This window comes from Salvelinus sp. IW2-2015, linkage group LG25, assembly GCF_002910315.2.
Source record: "Salvelinus sp. IW2-2015 linkage group LG25, ASM291031v2, whole genome shotgun sequence".
In the NCBI taxonomy this organism is placed as follows: Eukaryota; Metazoa; Chordata; class Actinopteri; order Salmoniformes; family Salmonidae; genus Salvelinus; species Salvelinus sp. IW2-2015.
The window spans coordinates 8149895-8165419 of NC_036865.1; the positions used below are offsets into that span (position 1 = coordinate 8149895).

At 44.3% G+C, this 15525-nt stretch overlaps 1 protein-coding gene across 2 annotated transcripts in view; it reads left to right on the forward strand.

Moving 5' to 3' along the window:
• Positions 1-8967, forward strand: part of socs5b (suppressor of cytokine signaling 5b) — a 30609-nt gene extending 21642 nt beyond the window's left edge. Inside the window, exons 2-3 of one of the 2 annotated variants that reach the window (XR_011474060.1) lie at positions 3070-6795; positions 6828-8967. Coding sequence is in view for 1 of the 2 variants with exons in the window: in XM_023970022.3 (XP_023825790.1) it covers positions 3087-4772 (1686 nt within the window). In the remaining variant the exon portion in view is untranslated. Of the gene's footprint in view, positions 1-3069 lie in introns of both variants that reach the window. The other variant, XM_023970022.3, reaches the window with a different exon arrangement.
• The last annotated feature ends 6558 nt before the right edge of the window (positions 8968-15525 follow it).

Sequence of the window (15525 nt, forward strand, 5' to 3'; positions counted from 1 at the left end):
TAGTTCTGGATGTCATGAGTGGCATTAGCAACAGTCATAGGCTGCTCTAGGCCAGGGGGGATAGGCCTTGGTAAATCGACGTAATCAGTCATGTGCTGAGTCTGGGCCTGATTCCTCTGGCATCTTCATGCCGTTGCAGCTGACTGCAAAATCCCTGTATCTCTATTGAAACAGAGGTTTTACTCTGTCTATGTGTTTCACTGCTGTAGGCCTAGTTGGTGACGCTAGTGCAGACTGTAGAGCCTGCTCTGCTTGGCTCATCTAGGCTAACTGGGGCAACTATGTTATGTAACTGGGGCAATAATATATAATAATAACATTTGCCATTTAGCAGACACTTTTATCCAAAGCGACATAGTCATGCGTGCATACATTTTACGTTTAGGTGGTCCCGGGAATCGAACCCACTACCCTGGCGTCACAAGCACTATGCTCTACCAACAGAGCTACACAGGACCGCAATGGTATCTCTGCAAATGTGAGAGGGTGGGAGGGAAACTGGGAGTACATCGTGGCAGTTTGGAGATCAGATGAGATCTCCCACTACTAGAGGTCCTTTTGTAGCTAAGTTAGTAGAGCCTGACACTTGTAACGCCAGAATAGTGGGTTCAATTCCCGGGACCACCCATACAAAAAATGTATGCACACATGACTAAGTCGCTTAGGATAAAAGCGTCAGCTAAATGCCGTATATTACAGTATTATCAAATTGTATTTGTCACATGCGCCGAATACAACAGGTGTAGACCTTACAGTGAAATGCTTACTTACAAGCCCTTAACCAACAATGCAGTTTTAAGAAAATACACCCCCAAAAAAGTAAGAGAAAGAATAACAAATAATTAAAGAGCAGCAGTAAATATCAATAGTGGGGCTATATACAGGGGGTACCGGTACAGTCTGAATGTGCGGGGGCACCAATGTCGAGGTAATTGAGGTAATACGTACATGTAGGTAGAGTTATTAAAGTGACTATGCATAGATGATAACAGAGAGTAGCAGCAGTGTAGAAGAGGGGGGGCAATGCAAATAGTCTGGCTAGCCATTTGATTAGGTGTTCAGGAGTTTTATGGCTTGGGGGTAGAAGCTGTTTAGAAGCCTCTTGGACCTAGACTTGGTGCTCTGGTACCGCTTATCATACGGTAGCAGAGAGAACAGTCTATGACTAGGGTGGCTGGAGTCTTTGACAATTTTTAGGGCCTTCCTCTGACACCGCCTGGTATAGAGGTCCTGGATGGCAGGAAGCTTGGCCCCGGTGATGTACTGGGCCGTAGGCACTACCCTCTGTAGTGCCTTGCGGTCGGAGGCCGAGCAGTTGCCATACCAGGCAGTGATGCAACTAGTCATGATGCTCTTGATGGTGCAGCTGTAAAACCTTGTGAGGATCTGAGGACCCATGCCAAATATGTTCAGTCTCCTGAGGGGAATAGGTTTTGTCTTGGTGTACTTGGACCATGTTAGTTTGTTGGTGATGTGGACGCCAAGGAACTTGAAGCTCTCAACCTGCTCCACTACAGCCCCGTCGATGAGAATGGGGGTGTGCTCGGTCCTCCTTTTCCTGTAGTCCACAATCATCTCCCTTGTGTTGATCACGTTGAGGGAGAGGTTGTTGTCCTGGCACCACACGGCCAGGTCTCTGACCTCCTTATTATATTACTAAAGGTTTAAAGTCAATAGTCAATGCGTTCAATTGGAAGGAAATGTGGTGTTAAAGAGATCCATTACCTTTGGTAAGGAGGGAAGAGAGCTGGCTGCCACAAGTAGATTTTATTAGCCTAAACATGATCTTGGAGAGGCAAACCATTTTGAAGGCAGTTTGGGGTCACTGCGCTCAAGAACCTAGTATTGTCCATGCACACTGATGAATTTAGTGTTTGTGTGCGTGTTTGTGCTGGCTATCTACACTGTTCTTGGTCAGGTCCAGACGGACGTTGTAATACGGTACAAACCAGCAGATCAGCTGGGTGCAGGCAGATCCCTGTGTTAGTTTACAGCCGTGGCCTTGTGTCCCTGCACGTCTGCCTGGCAACTCCTCACTCATTTTACTGCTCCAACTAGTCCTCTTTCTCTCTCACACACAAGAAATCCCTGTGCAAAAATCCCACGTGCAAAGAATCACCCAATTTCCGCCACACCCAAATGTTGTCTCTAGGATCACTACCATTGAATTTGCAGAATTGCTACGGTAACCACGTTTTCATCCACAGTTTTTATTCAAGTAAAGTCATATAGTATAAAAAATTATCGTGACAGAAACATTAAGTTTCCGTGTAATTTTATAAATACCGACAGATAGTTTGCTCGTTCGACATGGTGGGATCTTTTTGTGTCTAAAATTAATTATGCGGGAAATTGAGGTAGAAACGCCTTTATGCTCAAATATTGATAGAATAACCATCATATCGAAGTCAATTTGGAGTCATGTGTTGATATGGTGTTTGGTCCTCCCACTACGACTCGGGAAAGCATGCAGTTTATTTGGCTACATATGAAATAAGTTATGATGAACTTGACAGGGTGGTGAAAGTGCACGTTGATGAGCTTGATGCTGCTTTCCAATATATATCCAGGGTCTTATCCATTATCCATAATAATCTCATCATGTAGACTAGACAACCCACACAGTTTACCCACACTGTATCTGTGAGCTGTTGGCTAGAGCGCAGGTGCCAAGACCAGAGTAGGCACATTTGCTATTTAACGCAACCATTTTTGTGACAACTATTATTCGAGTTTAAACCGATGGAAACCGATTTGTTTTGGTACATGGAAACTTAAGCATAAAAAAAAATATGTGTGCACTACGTCATCACGCACTGATTCTTTATCTGCAACAAGTCAATTTGGTGAAAACACATCACTGGTGTGAAATTTGCATATTTTCTTAATGCGGATTCCAGAATATTCGCATGGAAATCTGTCGCCAATTGGATGGAAATTGTTTAGGCCTAACAAAAGTAACTTTTTTTAGGTTAAATTCTGCAATTGTATTGTAATGTAGGTCATGGATTTTGTGAGATTCCTGTACCCTACAACTGGTCTAATCTGATGTGTCCATCTGTCTGGCAGGTCTTGGTCTCCTATCCATGGAGAAAGTGGGCAAGATGTGGAGCAACCTGAGGATCCGATGCCAGACCCTCTTCCACAGCGACGGTGCGGGACCCAGTACAGAGAACAGCGTGGTGGAGGTGGACTGTATGCACTGTGTGGTGGACCTGGGACGGGGAGACAATTCAGGCGAGGCCCAGGCTTCTCGGGCCTCTAGCCTGTCCCGAAGCCTCTTGCCGCTCCCCATGGTTACTGGAGGACGACGTCACAACTGTGTGTCGGAAATCCCCCAGATAGTGGAGATCACCATAGACAGCAAAGACAGTGAGGATGCGAGGGGGGGTCGTGGAGGAGTCCCTGTGGCACGGAGAGACTCGTACTCACGCCATGCACCTTGGGGGGGCAAGAAAAAACACTCATGTTCCACAAAGACTCAGAGCTCCATGGATACAGACAGGCGGTCAGGGCGCGCGCGCGGGGCCGCTGGCCGGAGGGAGCGTCGTTACGGGGTCAGCTCTATCCAGGAAATGGGGGACTCTGGGGGCGGGGGTTGCAGTCTGAGCGCCCGTTCCCTGCGCCAGCGGCTTAGCGATACAATGGGCCTGTGTCTCCCCCTGCCCCGCCGCCGCTCGCGCTCTTCCAAGACCCCCACCATCTCGAAGCGCAAGATCCACCTAACAGAGCTGATGCTGGAGACCTGTCCCTTCCCCCAGGGCTCGGACTTGGCCAACAAGTGGCACCTGATCAAGCAGCACACAGCGCCCGTCAGCCCGCATTCCTCCACGGCTCTGCTTGACGCCTTCGACACCGCCCACCCCTCCCCCGAGGACGAGGAGGAGCGTCTGCGCGAACGCCGCAGGCTCAGCATTGAAGAGGGAGTCGACCCCCCACCCAACGCCCAGATCCACACCCTTGAGGCCTTGGCGCAGGGCTCCTCTCTATACAAACTGGGACCAAAGATGGCCCCCGGCATTGCAGAGGCCTCTGGGGAGGCCCGGGGCGCCGCGGCCTGCTGCTCAGGAGGGGGGGTATCGGTGCAGGTGCTCGGGGGGGCTACAGCCCAGTTGGCTGACTGTGACTCGGAGGAGGACTCAACTACACTATGCCTGCAGGCCCTGAGGCCCAAGCAGCGGCACGCGTCCGGGGATGGCAATCTGAGCCGGAACCAGCCTGGGCCATGGAAGGTGCACACCCAGATCGACTATATCCATTGCCTGGTACCGGACCTGCTGCAGATCACTGCACTGCCCTGCTACTGGGGCGTGATGGACCGCTATGAGGCGGAGGCGCTGCTGGATGGACGGCCCGAGGGCACCTTCCTGCTGCGCGACTCGGCCCAGGAGGACTACCTGTTCTCGGTCAGCTTTCGCCGCTACAACCGCTCGCTGCATGCCCGCATCGAGCAGTGGAACCACAACTTCAGCTTCGACGCCCACGACCCCTGCGTGTTCCACTCATCCACCGTCACAGGCCTACTGGAGCACTACAAGGACCCCAGCGCCTGCATGTTCTTTGAGCCGCTGCTCACGGCGCCACTCCACCGGGCCTTCCCTTTCGGCTTGCAGCACCTGGCACGCGCCGCCATCTGCCCCCGGACCACGTACGACGGCATCGGCGGCCTGCCACTGCCCCCGGCCCTGCAGGACTTCCTCAAGGAGTATCACTACAAACAGAAAGTGCGTGTGCGCTGGCTGGAGAGGGAGCCGCCACTCAAGATCAAATAGTGGCGGGGCTCTGGCTGCCTGTGCATGCAGCCGCGGGCTTAGTCAAAACAGGAAAAACTCCCATCCAATCAGGAGAGGTAATACTGAACATGGCACTTTTCAGTCAAGCGGGGAGGGGTAACTGGAGGGGAGGAGTTGGGTAAAGTGATCGATCCAAGATTCATTCTAATCTCTTTGTTTTACTTATTACTACTTACATCACATGGAATACATATCTATTATATTCAGTATAATGCTGTCTGGCAAGCACATTTTTACTATTGAACAGATTCTGAAAGGGAGAGCACAAGCCTTCATGCTTGGTCTCCCTCTCTCCTCTTTCATTCTGTCAAGTGTCTGCCTGATCCCACAGCATGAGCTGCCTGCATGGCCCCCCTCCCCCAGTCTCTATCTAGGCCCACATGGTTAGCTAGCTATGTTGTACAGTCACTCATACTTTCTATCCTTCCTTTTTTTTCCTGTTGCTTGATCAAGCAACTAGAAGAATGCCTGGCGGGCATCGTGAGGCTTGAGGTGTGGAGTTGACAGTGGCTTTACTGGAGAGAGAGGGGGGTGGGTGGGGGGGGTTTGCTGCAACTAAAACTCCTACTGCAGTTCGTTAGGGCCCGCTTGGTGGACAGTGTCGTACAGACACACACCCAGCCATCATCAAGCATCTTTGAGTAGGCCTATGTCTGAAATAAAGTGCTGTTTAAGGGTGCTGTCCAGTAGGTCTTCGCCTCAAGGGCAATGTGGAACGCGGCCAGGTCCAAAGGTGCTGCTACAGCGTCCTGCCTCCGTACACCTGTAGGGAGCGAGTGGCTCAAACTGGCTACAGAACAGGCACTTTAACTGTGCGTGCAGTTTTTGAAGACACACACACTGGTTATTGTCTCAGGGTCTGGTTTGTTTCTGGACCTGTGTCCTGCCTTCATGGTGTCCCTTATCTCTCTCTGTGGCATCCTCCATGCTGCTCAGGGTTAATATAATTCATGTCTGCACCCTCCATAGACCATTTACCTTTTACAGTTAACCTGACTCCGCTTTACACATTACAGCCACAGTCCCGCTTTATAGTATTAGTACCCGAAGGAGCTGCATTTGATATGCGCATTGTCACTGCTGCTAGCCATGCCCGTAATAACCCAGCATATTGTGAAAGCTTGCATCAGGAAGACGAATACAACAAAGCGTAACCTATGTGCCTTTCATAGAGCCTCCTGATCTACTTTAAACTCTTGAGCCTGGTGCATAGAATACTCCAGCAGCACTTCCCACTCATGTAGCCCTTAAATGGAGGATGAGGAGGAGGAGGAAAAGGAATGATGAAGAGCAGGGGATGAAGAGCTCTCTGTTCATTGGTGCACATTCAATATTTTTTATATATATATTTACATTTTTCACATTTCTATTTCATCAAGAAAATATTGTCAATGTTAGCTAGCTAGCTAGAAGTGAATACACTACTCCATTGTCTAGCTGTGGAGGCTGGTGGGAGGAGCTATAGGAGGACGGGTTCATTGTAATGGCTGGAATGGAGTCAGACATGGTTCCCGTATCGTTGAGGTGTTTGATACCGTTCCATTTATTCCATTCCAGCAATAACAATGAGCCCGTCCTCCTATAGCTCCTCCCAACAGCCGCCACTGCTGTCTAGAATCATTTATTGGCTTCACTTCCAAAAGTCATTGGGTTTTATAGGTGGCTGGATAGGTTGGGCAAGGCAGCGTCAGGTCCTGGAGGGAATCTACACTGGACATGTTTTAGAATGGCACACCTATAGCGACACATAGGCACGAGTCTGTAAAATCTATGGAACGCTCTGAAAAAGATAAGAAATGAGGAGTACCTGTATATGGAAATACTATCTGCAAATGTATACAAATATAATTCTTACAAATTATCGGTGTGATATCAGTGATTTTTATCCTGGTTGGATAGGTAACTCGAATCCCGTCTCTCTGAATGGCAGGGAAGATGTTTATTTTAACTACCCAACACGCTGTGTGTGTGTGTGTGTGTGTGTGTGTGTGTGTGTGTGTGTGTGTGTGTGTGTGTGTGTGTGTGTGTTATCAGAGGGGGAGGATCATGAATGAAAATGCAATGAATGCATATGATTAGCTTATTCATGACCATCTCTGAGTGTCTGTGACCAAAGCTCTGTTATTCAACGGTGTTGCACACAACCTGTATTGTTTTTAGTAGTATTGCTCGCCACTTTGTCTTTATGGCTCTTTAAAATTACCATACTGAATTTGATTTCAACTGAACAGACATTTTAAGCCTACAGGGCAGGCGATGTTACCAGGTAGAAACAGAGACAAGCCCCCATCACCTTACACCTCAGTCTTGCAACTGCTCTGGCCTCTTCCAAGCCCTTCTGTGCTACTATCACAGTGTGCTAATGAAAGGCAGAGGGGCAGGAAAGTGTGTCGTTGTCAAGGGTCAATGGTGTAATTGAGGCGTGTGGGTGATAGTTAAATCAACTAAATGCTCTTTTTCATATCCGACCCTCCCTCTCTCTTCTGTGTCCTAAACCCAATCAGACAGAACTTACTTTGTTTTCAGAAAGCTTGGAGATTGCATGTGAAAATCACCCATTTGTATGATCTATGAAGGGCTGTGGAGAACTTTTTGAAGAATGAAAAAAATAGGTTGACATATAAGTCACTTGCATGTGCACTTGTATGTTCTATATCCGCATCCATATCTATCACCCTGACATCTTGTATGGGATAGCTGTTACAAATTCACTCTCCTGCGCACACACACAGGCTCTTACCCTCGCGCGCACACACACCTACTATTTGCCACCTGTTTATCATGCTATGGCCTACTGGCACTAATCGCTGGCTAAATGTACCTCGCCAGGATCTACATTTACCGTGCGCTAAAAGGGCCACTGTGTTTCCTAATGGGTGCCCCTCTCTTTCTCTGACCACATCCTCAACATGACCCTGCTGATGCTGCTGGGATATGTGGAGGAGACTTAGGGGCTATTGTTTGTGCTGGTGGCTGCTTCCCCCTCCACGTTCTGCGTCCCAGCCCTGTTTGGGAGCTAGGCTAAAGTTAGCATTAAAAGAGAGTAGCGCCTTAGTCACACAATGTACCATTGAAGGCCCGGTTTCCTGCTGTTGGAATGGGGTGCGGGGGGGATTGGGGGGGGGGGGTCTAGGGATTTGTTGACGTAATGGCACTTTAATTGTCTGTGCGTGTGTTTGTTTATTTGTTCAAGGTGGAGATGTGAGTGTGAGTATGGAGTATTTCATTTGTGTTCATACATCACAAGCAATGTTGGAGGACAGATTTATGTTCTGTTGAGTTGCAGACGTGTGTTTGTGTGTGTGTGTGTGTATGGACCACATAGAGGGGGTCTGATGGAGGGGATGTGGAGTCTGCTGTGAGGGGTACCCCCCCCTATGAACAATGCCTCTTGTCCACCTATTCTCAGGCAGGCCCAATGTTAGGCGAGTTCCAGGATCTCTTCTCAACTTACTTGTTATAAATCTGAGACAGGCAGGTCATATCACCAGCCAACCCTGTTTGACCACATCACGACTCCTGGCCTGGATCAAGGTTTCAGCTCTTAGAGGAAAAATACAAGTTTTATTCTCATCTTTCCCCTATTTTTTGGGAAAGCTGGGTAAAAATGCTATATGCAAACGAGGGGGGAAAAATGAAAAGATGTATGACTAAAGAATTATTATTTTTCATTCTTCTTCTCCCTTATATGCAATGGAGTGTACTGTAACAATGGTCACAATCCTCTGTCACTTTAATGCTGTATGTGCACATTGGTTGCTGTGTGGATGTGGGTGCCGTGGCAACAGGACTTGACAATGATGGGGACTAACGGTTGTCATTCTACAGCACCATTGTGTTCCCAGACTGCCTTATTCATTCTGACCAATCACAAGAGCCCTTTCAAATCTGGGGCCGCAGGCACTGCCACAGACTCTGGTCAGACGAATATCGCCGTCCCATTATTATTAAACAATTTTTTTACTGTTGTCAGGAAGGATTTGGAGAGTGTAAATGTTCACATTTCAGTGTCTTTGTTATTCTGTGTATCTGCTTCACCATTCAGACAGTTGTTTCTTTCCATTATAACCTGTTCATTTTAAAGAGCCGTTGATGCGACACTTGTAGCTGTCACTCTTGGTGCTTGGCTTATGCTTCATTGTCTTAATATTCCAAATAAAACTGTTAAGTGTAATCCAAAATGGTGCTTTGGTCTCTCGTCCTTTTTATCTCGTTCTCACTGTGCTGCATTTTCTTACCTCTCACCATTCGATCTACCTTAAAGGGATAATTCACAATTAGACAATTAATTGTAGTCTAGTCAAGTAGTCTAGTCAAGTTTACCTTAACTTAAATGAGGGTATGCAGGATTTGGTTTGGGGAGTCTATTGGACTTGAGTTTGCCTAGCTAGCGACACAGGGTTCAGTAGGAGTATTTGGAGCCAGTCTACTCTGTTTAGCCGGAGAGCACTGCGTGTATCGCCCCCTTCTCTGTATTCTATCCCTGCTCCCACCCCTTCCTTCCCCGGGACTGGCTGCTGATCTTTTCTGGTCCGACCCTCCCAGGGCTAGCCTGAGCCTACCCACCAGGGCCTACCAGTAGCTGGCTGGAGACGCAAGCACGGCCCGAACGTTAAGTATTTGTTCCTTGAAATAAAGTATAAATAGCATGTGGGTTATCGGTTTCAAGTTAGCTAGCCGAGACGTATAAATAATTGAAGCTCGCCCAGAGGGAGAGAGGGGGACAAGCAAGCGCAGGATGTAGGCTTGCAGGGTTTGACTCAAAAGCTTGAACCTGTTGAAAAACCTCAGAGCTCAATACATAATAAATACCTGAACATGCACAAAGCTCACAATCCCTCTCAACACTCAGCATGTTTGAGGAGATGAGCCTGAGCAAGGTGCTACACAGATTTGCTCAGCTTGATCACATAATGAGTGGTTATTTGGCATGTAAGGTGAATTTTAGATCAGTGATTCTGAGCAGCACTTTTTTGCAGGCAGATCCCCAACAAATGTGCTGCACTACCAATGCCAACATCAAGTTCACTTGTAACCCCGCCTCAGTCCCTTAAAAGCTTCAGCCTTCAGCCACAAATACCCCAAGGCGTTCAGGGAATTTCCAATAAGTTGTGGAATCCTGAGCTGGACCAAGACACCACTGGAACGAGGTGGGGATTCTAGCGGTGAGCTCTGGGCCAAACCCACAAGACCTGCTGGGCTCTGACTCGGTTCAACCCGAGACACCTCATCAGTAGAGAGTCTTAGTGTTAGCCTCCACAATATGCACACATATCTCTTGAGCACATTGAGCTGGAATAAGCAGTTATTGTTGGAAGCACCATCAATGAAAAGGTGCCTCGGTTCCAAAACACACGTTTTCTGGAGACTTGTGGGAGGAGTGCTGATGACGTCGCCCACTGTATGCACTTTTGGTAGCCTGATTGCGTCCAGACTGAGGAGAAATCCGCACACAATGCATCCCTGACCACCACCTGAAGTGGTCAGACAGATCTGAACACAATCAGACCACAAAGCAACGTTTGTGCGCCTAGACCCGTCCAGCTTCGTACAGGGCATTCGGAAAGTATTCAGACCCCTTGACTTTTTCAAAATGTTACATTACAGCCTTATTCTAAAATTGATTGAATTGTTTTTATCCCTCGTCAATCTACACACAATACCCCATAATGATAGAAATGTTTTTTTTTTTTTATTGCAAATGTATAAAAATAACTCACATTTACATAAGTATTCAGACACTTTACTCAGTACTTTGTCAAGGAACCTTTGGCAGCGATTACAGCCTCGAGTCTTCTTGGGTATTACGCTACAAGCTTGGCACACCTGTATTTGGGGAGTTTCTCCCATTCTTCTCTGCAGATCCTCTTAAGCTCTGTCAGGTTGGATGGGGAGTGTCGCTGCACAGCTATCTTCAGGTCTCCAGAGATTTTCAATCGTAAGAGACCTGACTGGTCTCCAAGCCCTTGCCGCTGAAAAACATCCCCACAGCATGATGCTGCCACCACCATGCTTCACCAAAGAGCTGGTGCCAGGTTTCCTCCAGAAGTGACACTTGGTATTCAGGCCAAAGAGTTCTATCTTGGTTTCATCAGACCAGAGAAACTTGTTTTTCATGGTCTGGGAGTCCTTTAGGTGCCTTTTGGCAAACTCCAAGCGGTCTGTCGTGCCTTTTAATGAGGAGTGGCTTCCGTCTGACCACTCTACCATAAAGGCCTGATTGTTGGAGTGCTGCAGAGATGGTTGTCCTTCTGGAAGGTTCTCTCATCACCACAGAGGAAGCTCTGTCAGAGTGACCATCGGGCTCTTGGTCAACTCCCTGACCAAGGACCTTCTCCCCCAATTACTCAGTTTGGCCGGGCGGCGAGCTCTAGGAAGAGTCTTTTTATTTAAATTTTTATTTTTTATTTTAGGGGGTGGATCAGCAACATTGTTGCTTCCGTCCATGTAATTGTCTGCATCATTTCCAATCCCCCATATTTTCGGGGTAAATATATACATACACATACCCACATATATACAGTTGAAGTTAACATGCACCTCCAAAAAATACATTTAAACTCAGTTTTTCACAAATCCTGACATTTAATCCTTGTAAAAATTCCCTGTCTTAGGTCAGTTAGGATCACCACTTTATTTTAAGAATGAAATGTCAGAATAATAGTAGAGAGGATGATTTATTTCAGCTTTTATTTCTTTCATCACATTCCCAGTGGGTCAGAAGTTTACATACACTCAATTAGTATTTGGTAGCATTGCCTTTAAATTGTTTAACTTGGGTCAAATGTTTCGGGTAGCCTTCCACAAGCTTCCCACAATAAGTTGGGTGAATGTTGGCCCATTCCTCCTGACAGAGCTGGTGTAACTGAGTCAGGTTTGTCGGCCTCCTTGCTCACACACGCTTTTTCAGTTCTGCCCACAAATTCTCTATAGGATTGAGGTCAGGGCTTTGTGATGGCCACTCCATTACCTTGACTTTGTTGTCCTTAAGCAATTTTGCCACAACTTTGGAAGTATGCTTGGGGTCATTGTCCATTTGGAAGACCCATTTGCAACCAAGCTTTAACTTCCTGACCGATATCTTGAGATGTTGCTTCAAAATATCCAGATAATTTTCTTCCTTCATGATGCCATCTATTTTGTGAAGTGCACCAGTCCCTCCTGCAGCAAAGCACCCCCACAACATGATGCTGCCACCCCCGTGCTTCACGGTTGCGAGGGTGTTCTTCGGCTTGCAAGCCTCCCCCTTTTTCCTCCAAACATAACGATGGTCATTTTGGCCAAACAGTTCTATTTTTGTTTCATCAGACTAGAGGACATTTCTCCAAAAAGTACGACCTTTGTCCCCATGTGTAGTTGCAAACCGTAGTCTGGCTTTTTTATGGCAGTTTTGTAGCAATGGCTTCTTCCTTGCTGAGCGGCCTTTCAGGTTATGTCGATAAATAAGACATGGTGTTTATACTTGCGTATTATTGTTTGTACAGATAAACGTGGTACCTTCAGGCGTTTGGAAATTGCTCCCAAGGATGAACCAGACTTGTGGAGGTTTACACATTTTTTTCTGAGGTCTTGGCTGATTTCTTTTGATTTCCCCATGATGTCAAGCAAAGAGGCACTGCGTTTGAAGGTAGGCCTTGAAATGGACAAAAAAATAGCTTTTCTTTCAGAAACAAGGACATTTCTAAGTGACCCCAAACTTTTGAACGGTAGTGTGTATATATATAAACATTCATACATATATACACATACACACTTTGTTTTTAGAATATACCTTCCTGTATTATTCCCCAAACCCTACCACCGCTCCCCCAATTGGAGTAAACTAATAAACAATAACACTTAGGCTTCTACTTCCGGCCTATACATACTACACACATTTTAAAGACACAATCTATTTTACAGTAGTTATATTTTGTTTGTTTTTAGTGCTGGCCTTCCTTTATTTCTGATTTCCATCCAGTTTGATTTCTATTTGCCATATATTTGTAACTGTTCTATTTCATAAAAGTTCTGAATCTATGTACATTTTACAGACCCTGTATGTTTTACATTGGTTGTCTTGTTATTAGTCCCATCCTTCCCTTTCTTAACACCATCCATATTGGATTTCTATTTGCCATATATTTTTCAACTGTGCTGTGATGCTTCACAAAAGTACTGAACCTTTCTAGTCTCATAGTTTCTACAGATTGTAAATTAAAGATAAACATTTTTGCTAAAATAATTATTATATTATTGATGGATTGACTATGACTTTTCAAATCACCCAGTATTGCTAGATCTAGGTAAATGTTTCAATTCTTCAGCCATTCCTGGACCTGTGACCAAAAACAAGCTACCAATTTTGGTCTTTAATGCAGGGTCGACAGAAGATTTCCTTACATTTTCCCCCTTTCACTTGCCTCTTCCATTTTTGTGGTAGTACTGCAATTAGTAGTTTGTAATTTTGGTTAGAGCAGACATTTCCATGTCTGTGTTAGCTGCATGTGTGACATAACTCCACCAGTCCTATTTATGATATAATTTACAAAGATTATATATTTTAAATGTTATAAAAGAATTAAGTTTTTTTTAATCAATTAGTATATTTGAGTTTAACCACAATATTTGTTGTATTATTTGTTCTGTCTTTTCAGGTGGATTAAACTGAAATTGCAACCAACTTTCTATGGCTTGTTTAAAAAATAACGATATTTTGGAAATTTTTGTTTTCAAATAACCAAACGTGAGCAGTTTCCATCTGAATAAAGGGAAAAAGGCCATTCTTGAACATGGGGTGAAACATTCTTACTAATTTACTACAGAACCATTTTTTTGTATGACTGATGCCTTTAGTGAGAGGTATACTGCTTTAATATTTAATCATTTCTGCCCTCTGAATTAATATTCATTATATAAATAGGCCCTTTTAATTTTGTCTGGCTTGCCATTCCAAATAAAATTTTATATTTTTTGCTCATATAATTTAAAAAGCAGGTCGCTATGTGTAGGCAAAACCATAAGCAAATAAGTTAACTGTGATATGACTAAAGAGTTAATCAGGGTGATTTTTCCACAAATTGACAGGTATTTTCCTTTCCATGGTAGCAATATCTTATCTATTTTTGCTAACTTTCTATTACCATTTATTGGAGTGAGATAATTTATTTCTTTCGGGATATGTATAGAGTATGTCCACATACCCGTCAGACCATTTTATTGGTAAACTACATGGTAATGTAAAAGTTGACTTTTTTTGTGATCCAATACGTACACTTATCATAATTTGGTTTTAATCCAGAGAGGTTAGAAAAAGTATCTAGATCCAACATAAGGCTGTGGAGGGATTCTAATTGTGGATTTAAAAGTAAACATGAATCATCAGCGTACAATGACACCTTTGTTTTTAAGCCATGGATTTATAATCCCTTAATATGATTGTTGGATCTAATTTTAACAGCTAACATTTCGATGGCAATAATAAATAGATATGTTGATAGTGGACAACCTTGTTTTACTCCTCTTAACAGTTTAAAACTTTGAGATGTAGCCATTATTTGGTTACTATACATAACTTTAACCCATTTTATAAGAGATTCTCCAAAATTGAAATATTTGAGGCATTTATATATAAACTCCAGTCGTACTTCATCAAAAGCCTTTTCAAAGTCAGCTATGAAAAACAGGCCTGGTTTCCCAAATATTTAAAAGTGTTATATTGTTTCCAGTACTTGTCTTATTATCTCCAATGTATCGTCCATGTAAAAAAACCTGTCTGATTAGGATTAATAATTTCTGACAAAACCTTTTTAATTCTATGCGCTAAGCATTTAGCTAGAATTTTTGTATGACAACACTGAAGTGTATGAGGCCTCCAATTTTTTTAAATGGACTGGATCTTTATATCACTTGGATCCTGTTTCAGTAATAATGAAATCAGACCTTCTTGTTGAGTGTCTGATAATCTACCATTTAATAGGAGTGGTTAAAACATGCTAATAATGGTCCTCTGAGTATATCAAAAAAAGTTTGGTATACCTCCACTGGTATGCCATCCAGCCCTGGAGTTTTCCCGGACTTAAAGGCTTTATTTGTATCAAGAAGTTCCTCCTCTGTAATTTGGCCTTCACGTGAGTCTTTCTGTACAGATGTTGATTTTACTTTATTAATAGGGGGAAAAATCCACACAATTAGCTTCGGTTAGTGGAGATGGAGGAGACAAACGAAAAAATATGCTTAAAGTACTTCCTCTTTCAAAATATTGTTCGGTGAATCATGAGAGACTCCATCATTTGTAACAAGTTTCAGTAAAAAATGTTTGGTAGCATTTCTATATTGAAGATTGAAAAAGAATTTGCTGCATTTTTCCCAATATTCCATCCAGTTCACTTTATTTATTTTGATTATATTTTACACTGGATCTTTCTTGAATAAGTTCCTACATTTCTTTTTGTTTTTCCTCTAACTTACCTCTACTTAGCCTCTATGGCACAGTTTCTATTGCTATCTATCTGTACTGTTAGTCCTTAAATTTCCTTTGTTAATATCGACTATTTTGACCTAAATTGCTTTTGTTTTATAGATGAGTACTGAATTGCACGGCCTCCTAAAGGCACATTTAAAGTGTCCCATACAATAAGGGAATCTGCTGTACCTATGTTATGTCGGAAAAAGTCAGTTATAAATTCTTCTGTTCTAGTTAAAAACAAGTTATCATCCAATAGGCTTTGATTAAATTTCCAATATCCTCGCC